The 22,401-nt window shown below is 38.2% G+C and overlaps 1 protein-coding gene across 3 annotated transcripts; it reads left to right on the top strand.

Annotated features, from left to right (window-relative positions):
• Positions 1-1,410: 1,410 nt before the first annotated feature.
• Positions 1,411-22,317, top strand: ncaldb (neurocalcin delta b). Of its 3 annotated transcripts, XM_079591509.1 has the most exons (5): positions 1,411-1,439; positions 1,546-1,603; positions 16,772-17,158; positions 18,967-19,072; positions 20,013-22,280. In XM_079591509.1, exons 1-5 carry the CDS (start codon positions 1,423-1,425, stop codon positions 20,105-20,107), a joined length of 663 nt encoding a protein of 220 aa, XP_079447635.1. In that variant the 5' UTR covers positions 1,411-1,422; the 3' UTR covers positions 20,108-22,280. The 3 variants fall into 3 exon arrangements, with proteins under 3 accessions (XP_079447635.1, XP_079447636.1, XP_079447637.1); XM_079591510.1 differs by lacking the exons at positions 1,411-1,439; positions 1,546-1,603 and adding an exon at positions 3,157-3,366 and having other exon boundaries at positions 20,013-22,317; XM_079591511.1 differs by lacking the exons at positions 1,411-1,439; positions 1,546-1,603 and adding an exon at positions 4,235-4,650.
• The last annotated feature ends 84 nt before the right edge of the window (positions 22,318-22,401 follow it).

Raw genomic sequence — 22,401 nt, 5'->3', positions numbered from 1 at the left:
TACATCTGAGACTGAATTTGTCCATTATTTATTTCTAAAGAAACGACAATGTATAAAAGGCTCCATTACCTTGTATCTTACGTTATGGCCCCGTAGAAGCAGTTTTTGTAAAAATAGGCTAACGATTGCGTCATAACCACTCGACTCTCTGTCGCACTGTAGAGAAATTACCGTATAGACAGGCGGAGAAGCTCGCAAGCAATCGGGGGACGTGGAGGCATTAAGTCAAGGGAGAAGCCCATAGAGAGTGATGAAGCTGATCCTGCTGCTAGCTCATGGACAGCTAATACTCATGCTTTCCGTCTCTGCGAGATTCGGAAGGGAATAATTCAGATTTCTCTCGGCACAGCTACTAGAAGACTTACAGCTGTCAGACAGGTTGATCACGTCACATCTACATCATCAAGCTCAGTTTGAGCCTGCGCACTACGCCCAGTCATCAGGAAGTGAGTGCTTCTAATTGACTTAACTTTTTTCCATTGAAACCTATGGGGTCGCTGTGTCCACCTTATAAACTGTCTATGGGAGATAGTCGGTTCGGCCCCATTCACAAGTAACATCAGATTATCAGTGAATCCCAGTTGTCTCCGACGAAAGTTTATAAATCTATCCCGTGTAAAATTATCACTACAGAGGCTGGTTTTGCCGGCGATCCTCAGCTCTCCATCTTCTTGATGTGATTGTTTTTCGGAAATTTAAATAAGGACACCGATCTGTTTTGTACGTGACCGCATCCAGGTAGTATGCATTTCTGTAGTAACAAACTGTAGGGTGTAGTAACTAATAGTACTACTGACAGTAACTCGCGATTGAGCGGCAAACTGATGTGAATGTGCTCTATTGTTAGGGGAGGGGCCAGCGTCAGTGGCTCCAGTGCATCATCGAGCCACCGTTTTAGCCCCGCCAAAAAAATCCGGAACACAGCAATGGTGAAAAACTGTTTAACGGTCTAACTCCACAATTCAGTACTTCACAGTTCAAAGTCTTTGTAATATGTTTTAGCAATACATTTCTAGTACTGGAATAGTCTCTGTCTAAAGCTTGCTACGGTAACTCCACTGCTAAAGAGGCCCAATCTTGATTCTACTAACTGTACTAATTTAGACTAATATCTAACCTGCCATTTCTTTCCAAAATTCTGAGAATTAAAAAATTCTGAGAACCCAACTGCAATCTCATCTAAGGTCGAACATTTTTTTTTATCAAGTTTTAAAAATCACCACAGCACTAAATCTGCTCTTTTAAAAGTCTAAAATGACATTGGAAACTGATGAAGGGAATGCTGTTGCTTTGGTGCATTTAGGGTCTATAATAAATAATAAATAAAGGTTGTTGTTTTTGCTTCGTAATATCACGTCTCCTCTAGTGTTTCATGCAATATCTCAACTGGGGCTAAGATTTGTCCAGACACCAAATTCTGCAATGATGTGCAATCAAATGTAAGAGATCTTAATTTGAACAATATGTATAAAAATATTTCTCGCCAATTTCTTCTAAGACCTAAAGAGTTGTTGTTAACACAAATGCGTTCTCTCTCTCTCTCAGTTGTTTCTCCTGGAAGGCAATGAGATGCAATGGAGATCAAATGGAGACATACAGTACAGTAAGCCTCTGCTTCTCTGATTTTTCTTCAGATAAAGTGACTCTCTCCTCTCTTCTTGAGTTGCATAGAGATATCAGCAATGTCTCAACTGTGCTTAGACTTTCCAAGAAAGTTATTGCATAGAGATGTTCAATATTAACTCATCAACATTTCACATCAAAGTTGATACTTGAAACCAAACAGAACTCAATTAAGTCTCCTGAGCTATGTGACAGAGCAACCTCTAAGCAATATCAACACCAAGGACCACCGTGATTTTGTAAGTCAGACGTGTTCCTGGATCAACATGATTCCCCATACACTCCATAAACCTAACCCTATACCCATAACTTATCCCTAAAATCAGAAGGAAATGATAGGTGAATAACACTGATGCAGAAGCACCTAACCCTGATTGTAAGCCTAAACTTGACATAAACTGTAAACTTCAAATCTAATTGGTTGATTGGGATGTTGTTCCAGGATCAACAATGACGTTGATGCAGGGACATGTTGTTGTACTTGGTGAAATCAAGTTCACCCAACATTAAGACATGATCATGCAGATGAAGATAAATAAAGCAGCAGCACTCGTATAATACTTTCACAACATATTATGTTTCACGGATTGAGTATGCAAATCACACTGTGGATGTCTGTGTGAGATGTCATCGCTTTTTTTTTTTTGCATGTGCTCCCGTGTTTTGTTGTCATGCATTCTGGGTTTGATTTGAGTGCCTGTATAGAAAGCAGCCCTGCAGATGACTGACTCAGCATGTAGCCTTAAAAAGTGTTTGTTCGTTAAGGCTAATGAGAGGAGGCTTTGACTTCCCTTTAATCTGCTTAAGTAAAGCATGGCCTCCAATGTGAGGGACGTCTGCTCTTAACGCTAACGCTCTCCACCTGTCCTGTGCATCTCAATGTGATGACAACAAAGTCATTGCAGAGCAAAGATTGCTTTTTTCATGTAGAAAAAAAAACACACAAAACATCATAATTGCAAGTGATGAGAAAGCTTTACAATTCTTGTGTGTGTGTGTGTGTGTGTGTGTGTGTGTGTGTGTGTGTGTGTGTGTGTGTGTGTGTGTGTGTGTGTGTGTGTGTGTGTGTGTGTGTGTGTGTGTGTGTGTGTGTGTGTGTGTGTGTGTGTGTGTGTGTGTGTGTGTGTGTATTGTAACAATTATAGGCTACAAACGATTGTCTATGATTTAAACATTTTCCACCACTAAATGTTACAATTAAATAGGCAAAATGTATCAAATTAAAATATAAAACCAGGTAGAATTACAAATTTAGCCTAATTTAATTGCCTCTCAGGGACTGGCTAGTTTGGGGAAAATTGCAGATAAACTTATATTTCACAGGGGGGGGAAATTGAGCCCAGAAAGTGCAGGATTGAATCTATATATGTTTTATATAACTAAGTTTGAAAAGTAGTAGCTGTTTTTTTCTGGCAATAAGAAATAATCAAGAAGTGACAAGGAGCAAGAGTCAATGCTGAGTTCCTGTTGCCAGGGCAACAGTGGCTCTCATATGCTTTTCAGGCAGGTCATGTGACCAGCAGCTTTGACGTCACTGTGGGAGGCAGTTTGGTGCGCTCTGAACTAAGCTGCGGGTGAGTCTTGTGGAGTTTTTCGTTGGAGCTGCTGGTTGTATCAAAGCTTGTTCCTGATACCTGTGGCTGCATATCACCACTGAGGCCACACAACGCCTCTTCCCTGCAGTGGTCCCCGGGTTATGGCCATCTAAAATCTCACGGCACAGCAACAGAACAACCACCCGAGGTGAGTTCTGTCCTTTTTCTCCATGCTTTGCTCTTTTTCTTGCAGGTGAAGTCTCAGTGCAGTTATATGCTGGCCATGCACTGATGCACAAGAGGACGAGAACATGAAATTGAAAAGAGACAGCTGAGGTTTTTCAGTATCACATGAGTTTGGATGACTGGAAGGAAACTGTTGTTTTAAAGTGAACAGGATACAACAGTTTGAACTATTAGGATGAGGGCATCTCTATCCGGAGAATGAAGGTCACCTGTATCTTTGGTTTTATCCCAATCTCTCCTGGAACTGACAACATGCTGCAAGACGACCGACCTGAGTGAATGTCAGATCATTTGGCTTTGGATAAATCCTGGAACATACGGCTTAGAGGAGGGAACACTGCATGAGGCTACATCTAAGCTACATTACATGCTTTTTGAAGTGCCATTTAGATACTAGAATTTTTTGAATATCCGAATATGTCTGAACAACATGCGGTTAAAATTTATATATACATGTATAAAGGAAAGTCATGGTCACCAAGTTCTTCACAATTTTGAATAACCCTTCAGCTTTTATACGCATGTATGAATAAAAAAAAAATGGAAATAATCGATGTAATTAATACGAGCCCAAAAAATTAAGCATATGCAAAGGTTTTTAAGTTACAACACAGTTATAACAGCTCACCTATTGATTCAGTCACATGTATCATGTGAAAGAGGAAAAAAAACTTTGGTCACAAGTACACTGAAAAATAGAGAAATATGATCAAGTAATTTGTGAAGTATCACTGGAAACTCTGGTTAAGTGACAAACATGTTCTGAGAACACTTTAAAAAAACATCTCATGTTGCAGGAAGTAGTCGAGACGCTCTTTTTTCGCTTTTGTATTGTTGAGGCATGCATGTAGGTTTCACCGTGACGCTTATTTTTCTTTTGTTTTTTATCTGACTGGCTGTTCAGAATGCATTCTGTTCAGACAGAGTTTTAACCCACAATCTGTCTAAAAAGACGCAAGTGGGCGCTTGGAAAAATGTGACGGTCTGTAGGGATGTGGAAACAGAGACGCGCAGCTTTGTGGGAGAGTTTAGTAAAGCCCCAGAGAGCCGAGAGAGAGAGAGGGAGAGGGAGAAAAATAAAGAGACAAGGAAATTTAGAAAGGGAGAGGGGAGTGTGTGTTTAAAAAGCTTCCTGCGAAGAGCTGCCGACACAGAGATGGTATAGAAAGGGAAGAAAGGAGGAAAGAAAACTGGCGACATCACAAGGTCCAACAGGTGGAGCTGAAATCGCATCATTTACGTCAAGGTGGGTCAGAGAAGGTGAAAGTTCTTCCTTGCCACTGTCACCTTTGGCTGCATTTGGCTTGTAGGGCACTTTTTTTGTAAAGCTGCTTTGGAACAATATAATCAAATACGCTTCACAAATCTGTTCAATTCAGACAGTCTGTGGGGAGTTGACACGACATATCAAATAGTAGGCTACATTCTTAGAAGTAGCTAACGGTTACAAATGGCGTTTTCACAGCGATTGAACCGTTCTGGGTTCCTTAAAGAACAATTAAGTGAACTAAAGAACCATTTTCCACTTTAAAAACCTTTTGTTCAATGGAAAGGTTCCATGGATGTTAATTAAAAATGCTGCAAAGCAAAGGACACATTATTTGTGTGTAAGATGTGTAGTATATGCTTTGAAGGCAAACATGGATAATAAAAGTTTCATATCTAGCATATAGACTGACTGTATAGATTAACATATATTTGGTATCAGAGCATTATGACCAGTGCTGTTCGTTAATGTCTTCTGTTTAGTTGTGCACTTCCTGACAGTGTAAATATAGACCTGGTGGCTACAGAGTCCATCTTCTCTGAGTTTCACCTTCAGTATAATCATGGTAAAAGCATATACTGTGACTTGTCTCTCTTATAAAATCCTTCATTAAATCCTGGGAGCTTTTCACTTAACATCTCCAAGAGCTTTTGAGTCGCAGTGGACTGTGATGCCCAGTGCAATGTGTTGCTGCCCACGGTGTTTAGATTGACTCGTGAGGATTGTGTGTATTTTTAATGAGGCTGAGGCTAGTTATTATTGTAATGTAAGTGACAGCAGCTGAGAACAGTAATAGCACATTGTAATGAGAAGTGGTGTTGAGCCATAGTGATTTCACGCTTGAGTTCATCTTCCATTTGTAAGCACTGAGGCTGTGATATAAAAGCATTTCCAGTTTGTTGACATGTGCCGTCACAATTGCTGTAATGGACCATGATTTAAAACGGCAAATGCTATGAAAAAAATGTTTCCAAAAATAGGCACTTTGGAAATATTTACGTTAAGAGCATGTGCTGAAATTGTCGAGCATGTCTCACGATGGCGGTCAGTGCCGTTCTCACAGATGGATGGAGGATTGTGTCGAGGTCAAGCAAGGATAGTTTACAAGCAGTTAAAGCTTTTAGATTGATTGTTGAACGTTTACATTTGAACTGGACAAACATGTTTTATGTCAAAAGTCAAAAATGTGCTGTTTCTTCTGACAGGAAATATGGACCTTTAACGACCTCGGCACTGGTATAAAAAAATGTCAGCCTATGGTGTGTGATATTTATAACTACTTTCAAGTACATTCACTGAATTTTTCTCAGGTAAGCAAGACATTTAGATGGTCATTTTACTCTAGCTTTCAACTGCTTGTACTTTTATACGCAACCATTAGGCTACTCCAATGTATTCCAAATGCCACACTCTTGTTTCATAGTGTTTTTAAACCAATTTGTGAAAGCAAAGATCTCAGAGGTCACGCCTTGAGAGAGAAAGTCACCACTTTTAACCTAGCCCTGCAAATCCTCATATTACGGTCACTGACTTTCTACATCCATGCAGAATCCCAGCTTATAGAAAGTTTTACACATTGAATTATGATGGATTTATTTTATATTGCATATTTTATTTCATATTTAATATTGGGTGATCCTGAGGTTGCAAATTAATGCAGACTCAGCAGTGAAAAATGCCTTGATGTATGCATGACTCAAAATTCGATTTTGACTTAGAAAAACACATTGTTGTGTTCAGGCATTAGCAATGGCGTTTAGGCATTAGCAATGGCTTCCATACAGTATACATGCTGTGTTTTCTTTATCACCTAGTCCCGGTATAAGATATTTAGTGGTCCTTACATAACAGACATGAGTCTATATTTATATCCTACTGCTTCAGATTAGCCCAACAGAACCTTGAGTTAATCCTTCAGGTACAAAGAGAGAGAGAGAGAGAGAGGGGGGGGGGGGGGGGGGAGAGAGGGAGATTTTGAAGCAGATTTGTTGGCTAGTTAGCTGAAGAAAATTAAACTATAGTTAAAGGAAAGTGTTTGATGTGTGTTCTTTGCAGTCAATGCAAAGACTCCTGCTAGCGAATTTCACATTTAATATCTCCAGAAACCCAATATTAGTATTTATTGACTGCATCCCTTAATAATATGGCGAGATCTTGCTAAAGTGACTGTTATTAGGAATGGGTCATTGAATCTTTCACTCAACCGATTCATTCAAAAATAGGGATTCATTCAGAAATTAAACCACATTCTGTGTTGCTCAGAGACACGCTACGGATTTGTTTTAAACTATTTACGTTAACAAAATAGAAAAAAAAAACAGACAATATTGAGTCTAAAACGTTAATAACTTAATTGTAATTATTTGTAATTGTTTAATGAATTGTTGTATGAAATCACATTTGCAATCATGCTGATATTTGAGAAAGCAGCTTTCTTGCTTGTGTGATATTGCTTTACTATATAATATAACTATATACGTAAATAATCTTATCTAACTTATTTTTATTGCTAATTCTATTTCTTAATAAATATTTTGTTTTACTGAACCTTTTTATTCATCTTTATTATCAGGACCTAAATGTTACAGAATACTGGAACTTAAAGAAGTGAAAATGGAGATTACCTCCATCAATGTAACTTTGGTGGGGAGCTCTAACAGACCCAACGAGGTCATGATTTATATGTTTCAAGGAGGAAGGAACTTAGAGGAGTACGTGGAGGAGCCACCTCGCCATCTGCAACAACATCACTCTCATGGAGCAGACTCGATGACAAAATCTGGCTGGTGATGCCACGAGGAAACTCCTACTGGGCGCTTCGCCCTGTGGGTCGACGGATCTTCTTTTGATGTAGGCGAAGAGAAAGACGACTACGTGGCCTACGCCCAGCCACACTTTAGTCCGTCCTGGATGCAAAGCCTGAGGTCCTGGCTGACCAGGTGTGTGAGCCTGCTACAACATCCGGTAGTGTTTCCCACCCTGCCCACCCACAAAACTTTTCTGTCACTAGTCCTTTCCTGCACTAATGTGTCTTCATCGCCGCTGGTGCTGTCCAGCCCAAGTTCTTCGACTCCACCAATCTCAGTCGTCATAGTGTTCTTTGTCACCACTATCCCTGTCCATCACAGAGCCTTCATCCACACCCAATCTTCTCCTACACGCTCCACCGAAGACAGCAATTCCTTTGGCTCTGCTGGCTACCTTCAGCCCCTCAGCTCCACCATCGGCCCGGCCATGCACATCGGCCTTGTGGCTTCCAGGCCTCATCTCTGCCCTGGCATGAGGAGTCCTGGGCTCTGCCTCATCCATCTGAGCCCTCAGTTCCACTTCGGTCTATCAACCAATCGGCTTTGCCTTGGCTTCTTACCCCCTCGGCTCCACCAGGAACGTTGTCCTTCCGGCTCCACCGGGCTCCCTTGTCCCACTTACTCCGCCCTGGTCAGTCTTCACTTCACCATCGCCACATACTTCCAGGCTGTCTGCCACAAGCCTCCGGCACCCTGGCTCCAATTCAGCCGCTCATCACCGGGATTCCGCCTTGGCCTCCCAGTCTCACCAGGTCTCTTGTTCCCACGGACTTATCCTGGGCCTCTATATCCTACCACCAACTACAACCTTGGCTCCTCCCTCCATCTCTGCCGCTGTGGATCGCCTCCCTCATTGCCATCTCCTGGGTCGTTCTGAGGCCGTCCAATCCTCCCTGGATTCTACCACCAGCCACTCCTCCATGGGCCCTTCCACCATCATCTCCTCCATGGGCCCTTCCACCATCATCTCCTCCATGGCTCCTCCCACCAACAACTCCTCCATGGGCCCTTCCACCATCATCTCCTCCATGGCTCCTCCCACCAACAACTCCTCCATGGGCCCTTCCACCATCATCTCCTCCATGGCTCCTCCCACCACCAACTCCTCCATGGCTTCTCTCGCTCTCTGCTCCACCCTGGATCCTCCCATCTGCTACCCTATTGGTTTCCAGCACCTTGCTGGTCCCTCGTCCACCCTTATTCCCTTGATCTATCCATTACAGCGCGAGGCGGCTCCTTCACGGGAGGGGGCGTTCTGTCACTATCCGTGTGTTTAGTTTCCTTTTCATGGACATTTTGGATGCCTCAGTTACCTGTGTTTCCTTTTTTACTAGTTTCCCGCCAGTAATTAGTTGTCATGGATACTCATTCAATAATCATACCTGTTCGTTATTTTGTCATCATCACTGTGTATTTAAGTTCCTCTTTTTGCTCTATTTAATGGTCCGTTATTGTTGTGTTCTACATGCTGTCACGTTGCCTTTTTTCATGTGGATTACTTGCGTTTGTTTTATTGAACCTTTTGGACTCTTCATCTTCATCTTCGGGACCAAAAACTTTACAATTAACAGCAAACATTATTTATTTTATATTACCTATTTAAATTAAATGGATCAAACACGGCATTAGAATGTTTTTTCAGTAAAAATGCATATACAACATTTAAAACAAGATCAAAAGCACAAAAAAAGATTTGAGCTGATAGGCTGACATATAAAGACTGTTTGAAAAAATTGTTTCATTTATTATTTGTTATTTATTATTTTGTGAATTATTTCCAAATTGATTCTTAAGTTTACATTTTGAAATCTGTAATACATATCCTAACATGAGGAAACAGGTGAAACCTGGGCTAAATGGTTATAGGCTAAATGAGAAAAAATTGAAACTGATGTGGCATAGCATGGCACAGATGTAAAGTGCAGATTGAGGTAAACAGTTGCCAGCAGTTAGCCACAAAACCAACAGTCTTGCAAGGGTTTGGCATAAAATTAATAGCTATACGTGAAATACATGAGAAATGTGAACAAAACATGAATTGATCCTGATACATTTTCATGTTGAGCACGCTGGCTATCATTACTCACTTGATTTCCCCCCATGATTTTAATTTGAGCATACACTGAACCTAGCCATGTAAATGCAGCACTGTAGATGACTGCTGATATGTGAAGGAAATTTCCACATTGACTAATGTCACTAGATGGACCCATGATAACTCATAAACAGAAATGCTGTACTTTCTTGCACAGTTAACACAGTGGTGTATTTTGGTGAGCATGGGAAAGAACAAGGAAACTATGAGAGCATTTGATGAATTCATTTCATAGCCCCCTCACAAAGATGAATACAGCGCTGACATTTTCCACAGCCATACTTCAGTTTCGGAGCTTGTGGTTTTATTCGGTCTCTATAGTTTTGAGGGTTGGAGGGGAAATAGCAACTTTTATATTAAACAACACACACCTTCCTGTGTCTTGTTCTAAATGTTAATGCCCAAAGAATGTTCATTTATATCTCTTTGATGGCTCATGCTTTTGTAAGGCTGTCAACACAAGTCACGTCACAAATCATTAGTTTGGTTTGAAAATCAAACTTGATGTATACGTGTACTCTGGTGATGCAATAACCTCATTGAATCAAAGATAAGAAGAAAAATACTTGAATGAAATGTTTGGCTCTGAGTTCATTCATATATTAAATTTTTCTTTCTTTCTTTCTTTCTTTCTTTCTTTCTTTCTTTCTTTCTTTCTTTCTTTCTTTCTTTCTTTCTTTCTTTCTTTCTTTCTTTCTTTCTTTCTTTCTTTCAATTATTTATTGATACAAACACACACACACACACAAGTTTGTTTTGCTAATTGCTATACAACCCCTATCCCTAAACCCATCACAGGAAACATTCTGCATTTTTAATAAAACATTGTTTTTTATGTTTTTTAAGCTATTTGAATTATGAGGACTCATAAAATGTCCTCATAAACCACGTTTAAGTTGTAATACCAGTGTAATAATACACATGTCATTATACAAATTTGTGTCCTCATAAATCACATAAACAAGAGCACACACCACTGCCCTTTGCATGAATGAATGAATGAATGAATGAATGAATGAATGAATGAATGAATGAATGAATGAATGAATGAATGAATGAATGAATGAATGAATGAATGAATGAATGAATGAATGAATGAGTACTTTTGTCTTGTATAGTAAAATATCCTTAAAGGTATTTATTTAAAACTAGGATATGTTATGTAAAATGTGAAAAGCTTTCACTAATATATATATATATATATATATATATATATATATATATATATATATATATATATATAAAGAAACTAGGATAGCCTAATACAGCCTATATACTGTATAGATGAAATACGTTTTTATCCCATTGGCAAACACTTTAATAATAATAATAATATTATTTTTAGTATTATTTCAGTTTGAGTCATTTTGTTTTTGTCATTTTCATACATTTTTAGTTTTAATGTATTTTTATTTCCGTTTTAGTTAGTTATTTTAGTACTTACATTTAAATTGGTTTCAGTTAGATGTCAATGCAACATAAGTTTTTTATCTAATATTAATATTCTCTTTAATTTGATTAACAACAATGATTTTTAAGTTTTAGTACACAATATTTATATATCTATGTATATAAACTGTATATATGTAGTTTGGTGGGTGTGACGTGTTCTTGAGTAACTAGTCACCTGTCCTCAGCGCATTGAAGGGACATCTGTGCCTTGTGTCCACCTGTAGCACCACATGGCCAATCTGTCTGTGGGCCTGCGTTATGTAAGCGTGACGTCACCGAAGTGCTATTGGAGGCTCTAAGAGTCTTAAGAGGTTAATTTGAGACAGAGATCTTTGAGCTGTTGGCCAAGAACATCAGTGATCCCACGATACATACAGGCTAAGCTCAGGTTCTCAAGAACATGGCTCGTCCTGAGGAGGGATCAGAAGTGATGTCATCAATGATCGAAAAGGCCAAGAGATACCAGACAATAATAGACATGCTATTCTTTCTATCTATGTTTCAGAGAATCTAGTTTACTTAAATTATATTGTTGTTTTTTTAAATCCATAAATACTATTGTTGAATACTGGCACATTTTTGATACAAAGCCGAATGTTGTGTTTCACTAACAGTATAAGATTAGACTGTTACCATGACAACAGGTGGAATGCAATATAAATGCCGCATATCCATTAAGCAATTACAGTTTGATTGATCACAATGCTTTTATCCATCTGCTCCATCCACAGAAGCGGCATGAACGTCTGTTGTGGACAAATGGGTTTGTTGTGCTTTGTGTGCTCAGACTGGATGATGGAGGCAGTATGTGTGTGTGGTTGAAGGCTGTGGTTGGTGAGGAGTGTTCAGTTTGGTCAGGCCTTTGAAGATCATATGAGAATACAGAAATTGTTCAGAAAACAGTTCTAGATGTTCATAAATGGTATAATGGTGTAGTCATGTGTAAGCAGACAAAACATTTAGATGGTGAACGCATAAGTCAAAGTTGATTTTTCAAATTGTCAATGAAGCTTTGATGAAAAAAATAACTTTGACAACGCAATACCATTTTCCTTTCCATGGGCACATAATTCAAAGTTAACATTTAATTAAAATAACCATTTAAAAGTTTGGGGTCAGTGAGATTTTTTAATGCTCACTAAGGCTGCATTTGATCAAAAATGCTGTAAAAAAAAAACAGTGATACTGTAAAATATTGTTACAATTTAAAATATAACTGTTTTCTATCTAAAAATGTAATTTATTCCTGTGATGGCAAAGCTGAATTTTCAGCATCATCCAGTCTTCAGTGCCACATGATCCTTCAGAAATCATTTTCAGACGCGGATTTGCTGCTCAAGAAATTATTATTATCAATGTTAAAAACAGTTGTGCTGCTTCATATTTTTGTAGAAACTGTGATACATTTTTTTTTATTCAGGATTCTTTGATGAATAGAAAGTTCAAAAGACCAGCGTTTATTTAAAAATAGAAATCTTTTGTTATTTACCGCACTGTCACTTTTGATCAATTCAGTATTTCTTTCTTGAATAGAAGCATTAATTTCTTCAAAAACAAAAATCTTACTTACACCACACATTTGAACAGTAGTGTATTATAAGGGGATTATTACAAGCTAAATGAATATTATGCTAACGTCATTATTTTTCCACAGAAATGACCAAAACTGAAAAGGAAACTTTCTGACTGGTATGATTAATATATTTAAAAATATTTATTGACAATTAATTGACTAATTCATTTCAGCTGCAAAGATATTTCACCATTTATGACTGACAGTTTACCACAAGCACATACTGTAAGCGAGAGAGAAACAGATGTGGGACAGATAAATGTGTACTCAAGTTTAAAGAGTTTGAAACAATTTTTTACATATTTTTTTAATTATTTTTTCTCACCCTTTTTTCACATCATTTTGCTAAATAAAAGATAAATAAACACTATATATAGCGTCGGGCAGGACGGTCACATGTGCTACGTGAGGAGCATTGAAAGGCAAACTGATGGACTGCTTCCTGTTTACAAGAGGAGTTTCAGTTTCTCGATCTTATAATCTCCCGAGTGTTATTTTTTTGTCCCCCATCACCCTCCATCTACTCTCGTCTCAATGGACGTGGATGCGAATAAAGAGTCGTTGTACATGCCATTTGTGTGCCTGACATAAATATTATGCATAAAAATGACTTTTATTGTGATTACTTAATGCATTGTTAATACAGACATTATTTTAATGTTTTTTTCCCTTACATCATTAGGATGTTTGCAGCTTCTTCTTGCTGTATTAAAATTAACCAGGAAAAAGCAGTGATTTCATAGAATTACCCTGATATGTGCTCTCGAGATCATATGTAGGCTATGTAAGATGTCAGGCACGTGGGTTTTTATAAGAGATTTGCATCAGGAAATGATTTTGGTGCAGCTGCACACACACATAGACACACACAGCAAGTGAAAGCGTGCACTGCGGTCTACCAGTGGAAAGTTCAGTTGACAGATGGGAAAAGGAAGAGAAATTTTTTACTGACAGATATGTGTGCTTTGCATACATACTGTAGTACAATTACAACAAGGGGCTCGTATACCGTCAGGGTTTAGGCAATGCAATATTGCTGTTTTCTGCTGTGTATGTTTATTGCAGAGCTCATGAGACTACAAAACCGTATATTTGTCTCTAAAAAATGAGAAATAGACACTTATGAGAAAATTGTTGAGTTATAGAAAGCGAATAGAAAGTCAAATCAGTGATCTGGAAAAAATTTGATGAGAAATGTTTGAGTACATATTGAGATCTCTTGACTGTTAATTGCATTTTATTCCCTAAAGATCAGAGCTTCTAAACCAGGGGGCCTCAAAAAAATTTAAAGGGGACATATCATGAAAATCTGATCTTTTCCGTGTTTAAGTGCTATAATAGGGTCCCCGGTGCATCTACCAACCCAGAAAACATGAAAAGTGACAACCCAGTAATTTTGTTTTGGTAAGCCTTTCTCTGCAAGTATGTCAAAAATTAAGCCGATCAGATTTCGCTCCCCTTCTGACATAGGAAGGGGATCTTATTGTAATATTACCGCCCCTTAATCTGCACGTTTCCACCCACTCAGGCCCGGTTCTACGGGGGTGCTTGAGGGTGCTAAGCACCCTCAAACAAAAGTGAAAGCACCCTCAGATGAAATTATTAATAGCACACATGTAAACGAGATTTTGCCGACAATAGACACACAGACGGATTCACACCCATACATATAGGCTAATACACAAAATAAATCCATTAACACGATTTTTCAAATCAGAAATGATTTAATTATGCTTTCATGTTTAATGCATTTGATTGGTTGTGTCCTTTCGCGATCGTGATACGCATAGGTGAAGAGGTCTCTTTAATTGCCCACTTTGTTTGCGTGTGTGCGTCCCGCTCAGGAAATTAGTTTACGCTAACAAAATGAAACCTTATTATAAAGTGTTACCATTTTTTAAATAAAATGCCTAGCGTTTCTGCTGTTGGTTTGAAGCTTTAAAAGAATATTTAGTTGCTAGGCAGGCAACGTGAAACCTTTGAGCGCTAGTCAGCTTGATGTCAGTGACTATACTTCACAGCGGTAGAGTTACTCACAGGACACTGCACTTATTCGCAATCACAAAAGTTCATTATTTGCTCGTGTTTTAAAGCTTTGCCGGGTTAACATTTCATTGGCGTTCTGTTTTGACATGATGCTCTTTTTCTGAGCGTGTACGCGCGCGCGCACTATCAAACGATTTTTGTTGGGTCAGACCCATCTGCTGGCGCTGGGGGGCCGAGACTGAGAGAGCTACATGGCGCCACATGGAAAAATATGCACCAAACAAGCCACTTTGAAAATTTTCTATTTTTATGAATACAAAAAAACGGTACAATATGAAATTTGGGTGACCCTCCCCCTAGACTAAAAAAATTTGGATGACCCTACGTTTATGTAAGCACCCTCACTATTTTCAGAAGCACCCTCAGTGATTTGGTTCTAGAACCGGGCCTGCACCCACTGCGCTACCATCTGGTTTTCACAAGCCACAACAGTGTAACCAGTTGTAAGGCAATGGCAAAAGTTGGAGCAAAGCATGTAAACTGTTCAGTCGTTGGCTGCACAAACGCGCACAGAACACTATTTGACCAAAAAATATCTAAGCTGTCTTATAAAGACCTCAGGGAACTGCCAACTTGTGTAAAAGTTAAACATGCATGTCGATGAGATGTGCACAACACATGGCAAGAAATCTCCACAACAACTAGCCTACACAAATGTATCCACTAACCATTCAGCAAAGTCCAGGTGCTGCTGTCTAGACCTAAAGGTTGCAACTTCTTCCTGAGTCTCTGTAAGGCTGCACTATGGTTATTTCTGCGATTTTGGATGAGTGAGATTATTCGTGTGTTTTGTTGTTGTATCCGAATATCCAACGCATTCTCATCCTAGGGCGTCATATACTGACACTTTTGACATTTCGTCTACATCCAACGCACATGGCACCCTTTAGCGTCAATATGACACGCACAGAGCTTTGTTCGGTTATGGTTGGGTTTAGGTCTGGGGTAGGGTTAGGGTTAGACCGCTAGGAGGCGCCTTCTGGCCCATATCTATCTGCGTCTCATATTGACGCTAAAGGGTGCCATGTGCGTTGGACATTTCCACTATGGTTGGACGTAGACGAAATGTCAATAGCGTCAGTATATGACGCAGGATCGGCCCAGAGCAGCAGCTCATTTGCATTTAAAGGGACAAACAATAAGTGTCCGTTTTAGCATACTATAAAAAATCTGTGGGGTGATATCTTGTGAGCTGAAATTTCATAGACACATTCTGGGGACAGATTTCAATTATATCTTGTGAAAAGGGGCATAATATGTCACCTTTAAGATAAGACAAAACAAGTATTAAAACAGGATAAAACATCAAGTGTGCCCTTGCTAAAACCACAAGGGGGTCAAAGGTTAAGAAACACTTTATTGTTTATTGGCTATAAATTATTTTTACGATCTTGAATTTGTGAACCCCAATTATATAAACCTGTTTCAGAAAAAAAGTGTGCTTAATTGTAATGAATGTGCACTTGTAGTGTACTTAAAATCTAAAAATTATAAATAAAAAACCCTGTATTTTCAGATTTTTTTATTATTACAATAAAAGGCTACTTAAAGAGAGTGCACTTTCGTCTATTTCTTAACACACTTATTTGAAAAGTTTTGTACTTTGTAACAATGTCGAGTCTATTGTAAATCATTTTGTTTTAATAATTGTTTGTCTTGCTTTATAAAAGTACACTTATTTTGATGTGTTGACTAACATATTCAAGCACATGTAAATATTATAATTATATATAATTATAATTACATATATATATTAATTATATATCATTATAATTAAATATGGTTTCTTGTTATTACATAATTCAATGCTACTATTTTATTAATTTATTTCATATATGTAGCCTACTACACTGCGACTTATTACATAAAGATGAACTTATACGTCCTACATATAGTGGGTAAAAAAAGCACTCTAAACTTCAGCTTATTGCGTTTAATATTAAATGTAAACTATTCCTTTTTATTTTAATTATAATGCAATTAGGTAGGCAATATGATTAAGTAGCCATATGCTTCTTTTTTACAAAGGTTCATATTTGCTAAGGCTGAGATAAGCGTATTTACTTTAGAGTAACTTACTGTTAGACATTTACAAACAGTTATTCTCTTTTTTCTCCTTTAAACCAGACCATCAACATGGGAAAGCAGAACAGCAAACTCCGTCCCGAGGTGATACAGGACCTGCTGGATAACACAGACTTCACCGAGCATGAGATCCAGGAGTGGTACAAGGGCTTCCTGCGGGACTGCCCCAGCGGTGCACTCAGCATGGAAGAATTTAAGAAGATCTATGGCAACTTTTTCCCCTACGGAGACGCGTCAAAGTTTGCGGAGCACGTCTTCAGAACCTTCGACGCCAACGGAGATGGAACAATAGATTTCAGAGAGTTTATCATTGCCCTGAGCGTCACGTCACGCGGCCGTTTGGATCAGAAGCTAAAGTGGGCCTTCAGTATGTACGATCTGGATGGCAATGGATACATAAGCAAAGCGGAAATGCTCGAGATTGTACAGGTGTGTGTGAGTTTATGAATGTGATTCTGTATCACTCGGTTGAAACATTACATAGCCTACGTCTCCTGAAAAAGTGAGAAAACCCATTTCCTCCATGTTTGGTTGCCTACTTTCTTGCTGAAAAAATAATAATAATATTTTTTTTAGCTAAAGCCAGCATATGCTGGTTGGCTGGTCTTCCAGCCTGTCAGCTGGTTTAGCAGGCTCGTTTAATATGGGTTTTGGCGACTTCTTAAAATGGTCAGGCTGGTCTTAGTTGGGAGACTAGCTTGACCAGTTTAAACCAGCTAGGGGTTGGGAATATTGTTGGGGGTTGGGAATATTGTTTAGCTGGGTTTTTTTTCTTTTCTTCTTCTTTCTTCTTTCAGCAGGGAAACAAAAAAGAAAATACATTATTTTTTAAGTTTAAAGGCTATCATTTGTGGAGATATAAGTGACTGTCAGCAATACGACAGTAGAATTATGGTAACACTTTATTTTGATGGTCCCTTTAGAACATTCTGTGTTGACTATAAGTAATTTTGCAACTACATGTCAACTAACTCTAATTAGAGTATTAGCAGACTGTCTGCTTAATATCTGCTAACTCTTTATTGTGATGGTCCTCCAACAGACATTCTACTAACTATAAGTAACTTAGCAACTACATGTCAACTTATTCTAGCCCTAACCCTACCAGTCTACTAATACTCTACTAACACTAATGAAAGTCAGTAGACATGTAGGTGCAATGTTACTTAGTCAACAGAATGTGTTGAAGGGACCATCAAAATAAAGTGAAACTGAAATGATTAGTAGTGACCACTTACAATAAAATCTGATTGGTTTAAAATGCAACTCTCTAATTGGATCAAAACGTTACACTAAAAACTAGCACTTTATGCCTGTTAGGGCACGTTTCGGAGACTGTAGTGTGTGTGTTTTGAACATAAATGTAGATTGTGCTGGTTTAAATGAATTAGCTGTCAATTTAGCCTCTGTTTTATTATAACCTTATTAAAGTAGTGCCTATTTTATGAGAAGCTTCCACAAACCACCAAAAATGACACAACATTAACCATTGTGTACAAAAACACGTTTCCTTTGGTTTTTAATACTTACAGAAGAGATATTTTCTAACCTTATTGTGTATATTAATATATATTTCAGCTATTCCCATTCAGTGAATAAACATGGCAAATGGATTTGGCTTGTGCCTTATTACCTTGTTTTTTAAATCACAAAAAAGTAGGTTACTTCATATAGCAATATTCATTTGTGCATGATGTTTTGCTCAGATAGGGAGAGTTGAGTGCAGCAGGCAATTATTTTTGCTCGTGTTTAGGTAAATTTCACGCCGTTGTAGCAATTGGTGAGATGTGTCAACTTCCTAAGTGCACTCCCTGAATCTGACAGCTGAGTGCACACAAATGGCTGTAATTTCCTTTTCAATTCATTCAATTACCTGAGAAAAGCAGTCGCTATGGTTACTTTGAGATAGTTACGAAGTGATGGCTCCAGTTCCGAATCATACCCAGAGTTCTCTAATTTTCTCTAATAAGATTTACAAAAGGCAGCTTTTAGTGCCTGCTTCGACTGTAACGGCATCATAGGTGCACTCCTAAACCAAAAGCTAGCAAATCCTTACGCAGCATTGCATGTATCTTTCCCAGATAAGACAATCCCATTATGCATTACATTGCAATCCCATAATGCATCACAATGCATTGCAACGGGTTCAGAATCTTAATATAGATATGCTTGTTCGAGTGCTGTGTACTTAGCAGCTAACACCAAACTAACTGGAATCCTTCGTGTGTCTTCTTCAGGCCATCTATAAGATGGTATCTGCAGTGATGAAGATGCCAGAGGACGAGTCCACGCCTGAGAAACGCACAGAGAAGATCTTCCGCCAGATGGACACAAATCGGGATGGTGAGCTTTCTATCCCCTTGTAAACATAATAATGAAATAATCCCAGATTGCATAAGTATAGTATATTATTATGTATAAATAGTATATAATAGTATCGTCATGAATTCTTGTCAGTACATTTGACGGTACACTAACCATATTTAAAAGTAATTATGAAAACATGGGGTGGTTGATTATGATTTCACGTTTCTAACTTTGGTGAGCGTGTAATGTTGTTGTTTGTGCACAAACAACATCTGCAAAGTTACAACGCTCAAAGTTCAAAGCAAAGGAAGATATTTGCTTTTAAAGAAAAGGACTATAGGACATTCCTCCCGGGTCAGTGACATCACTAACCCTAGAATTTACATAAACCCCGCCCCCAGGAACGCGATTTACAGATTGCCATGACAGAATATGCTAATCAATGACTATAGTTAACTCCACATCAGCTACATAAGTTCATCAACTAACGAATCAGAAATGTCCTATTGCTTCTACATGTTGTCACTTCTTCTTGAGTCTCTCCATCATTGTCTGACTCTGGTTTGAACATAAAAGGCTAAAAGTTTTTGAAATTTTCATTGCATGTCTGTGTGAGATAAAAGGACACAAGCTGTTGAAGCTCCGCCCTCTGTGCAGCTCATTTGCATTTAAAGGAACAGACACAAAACGACAGGTTTTTTCTCACACTCAAAAAGTGACAACTTTAACATGCTATATACAAATATCTGTGGGGTATTTTGAGCTAAAACTTCACATACACACCCTGGGGACATCAAATACTTATTTTACATCTTGTGAAAAGGGCATTATACCACCCCTATAAAGAGGTACTTAAGTTTGGTGTTTTGGATATTCAAAATAATAAATAGCTTTGTCTAAAAACATAAGTGCTTTCGAATGGCTAAATGACTCATGCTAACCTGGTTATAACCTTTGACCCTTTGTTCTCCCTCAGGTAAGCTGTCACTCGAAGAGTTTGTAGAGGGAGCAAAGAGCGACCCATCCATCGTGCGACTGTTGCAGTGCGATCCCAGCAGTGCCGGCCAGTGAACCAACAGCGTCTCACAACCGTCATAACCTCTCTTACACAAGTCTTTTTGTTCGGTCAGAGCCTGGACTCCAAAACGACACCCCTATCTAAGTGTCTGTGGGTTTCCCACTGAACACCAGGCATGGAAACATGCAACTATTTTTTCCCCACAGACACACATCAGGTAACGTCGAGAAACTCATATACAGAGGCCATGCACACTAAGAAGCGGGTGTACATGTGTCTCTCTGTGAATTCCTCACTAAGGCTTTTTAGGCAGTGATGCAAGTGACATCGCATCCTGTTGTAAAATTTTGGTACTGAAATAAACCCCTTTAAAGAGAGCTTTAAAAATGAACCGAGGTTTGAGAGGGAGCTGAACATTTTCTAAGCATGGGATAATAATATGACACTTTGTCAAAAATCCCAGATTGCATATGCTTTCTAAACACAAAACTATAGTTTTTTTAATAATTATTTTTAAGGATTTACTAAATTAAATCATTTCACACACACAATAACTATTGTCATTCCTAGTGTTCCTAGTACTTCAATTCCATTCAGCACATACTGTTCATCTATTTAAGAGAGGCGCTTGGGCGACACAGAGTTTTTTTACTTGAAGTTTTCTTTTTTTTCAACATTATGATGACAGAGCCTGTGATAGAAATTCTTAAAGGGATGGTTGGGATCAAATTTGGTCATGATGGTGCTCCTTTCATGACCACCAGTATGTTTAAAAATGAAATAAAATATTATTACAAATGTTTTTTAAACATTAATACTTGATGCATAGGACTGTCAATAATAGTTGGAAAATGTCATTTTACAAGGTGATATTTTCATAGGAACGACAATAATATAAATTTTTGCTGCTTCAAAAGAGGAAACATGAAAAAGTATTAGACAAAAAAATGTAGATGTACAGTAATTTATGGCTTAACTTGGTGGGTGATAAAAATGTATCACCACGGAAAATGCTTTTCATTGTGAAACTGCTATTATTGAAATATGACATTTTCTTGTGTTTCAAAAAATCAATTGTACAGTAAAAGCATATCTATGTATGACTGGTACAATGAGCAGTGAAGACCACACATTACTATGCACATACACAACAGACCATGAACCCCTGCAGCATTTATAGCAAGCCAACAGATTCACTTTAGCTTTCTAGCACACTTTCTGATATCCAGACCTTGATTCAGTCAATGTTCTGCCCACACCATCAACAAAATACTACATGTTAGCATTAGCAACATGCTAAACCCAATTCAAATTTGACTGAATCTTGGCCATAGTATTTTATTTTTATACCCTGGGTAAAATAACAGTTCAAATCATTTTGCACATAATACATGTGGGTCAAACTGAATGTATTCTCTGCATTTTCATTCTGTACATTTTAAGATGAATATGCGCGTATGTGGTATGTATGTATGTATGTATGTATGTATGTGGTGCTTTTTGAGTACTCGTGTGTTTATCCAGTGTTTGTCTATGCATACATTTCGGTCAGCACTTGTGAGCATTCTGTCAGTGACATGACTATGGAGAGACAATTGGAGCGTATTGGACAGAATATTAATGTGTATGAATATGTCTGCACATCCTCAGGGTTAGAAGTGACTTTGTTTTAAAACGCAAGGGACTGTGTAAATGGATGACATGTGCTTTTTGTGTAATGCAAATCCACCGTCCATTTATAAGTACACAAACACTCGCTCACAAGCAAACCACATCTTATTTGAGGCCACATGTATGATGGATAGCCATCAGAAACTCTCTGTGGTTTCCACTGAATTTGCTGTGAAGTCAAGTTTGTAATGATCAAACGTTCTTCAGCCGCATGCTGATCAGAACGATTCGTGAAGGAGCTTGAATTTAAAACTAATGACAAAAGGAATTTTTTTTTTTTTTTTTTCATGTGTATAGATTCTCCTTCATTCAAAATAAATAATTATTTAGCATCTGGCATTCTAAACCGCACAAGACAGCAACATGTGGTCAAGTGCCAAACACAGATAAATATATATATGGCAAACCAAACAGTGTTCTATCACTTTATGCTGTACAACTGTTATCTGTCAAACTAAATGTTTGTCATTATCATTTTGTAGATTTTATATGGTAACCTGTACATTGTGTGAGTGTAGATATTATAAACACAGGCGTCTGTTTTGGTTATATCATAAATAAAAATATTAAAGAAAGAAAATGTTTCGGTGTCTGATGGTCTTGCATGAACATCACTTTTAAACCCTGGTTTAACAAACTTCTAGTGTGAAATTCTCATTAACATAGGGTTAAAAAG

Source organism: Phoxinus phoxinus (genome assembly GCF_949152265.1).
Source record: "Phoxinus phoxinus genome assembly, chromosome: 19".
Taxonomy (NCBI): Eukaryota; Metazoa; Chordata; class Actinopteri; order Cypriniformes; family Leuciscidae; genus Phoxinus; species Phoxinus phoxinus.
This window is presented reverse-complemented; position numbering and strand designations above follow the sequence as displayed.

Coding starts and splice junctions, on each gene's coding strand:
- ncaldb (XM_079591509.1), top strand. Junction 1,604..16,771: donor AAATGGAGACATACAGTACA/GTAAGCCTCTGC, acceptor CCTTTAAACCAG/ACCATCAACATGGGAAAGCA. Junction 19,073..20,012: donor GATGGACACAAATCGGGATG/GTGAGCTTTCTA, acceptor GTTCTCCCTCAG/GTAAGCTGTCACTCGAAGAG.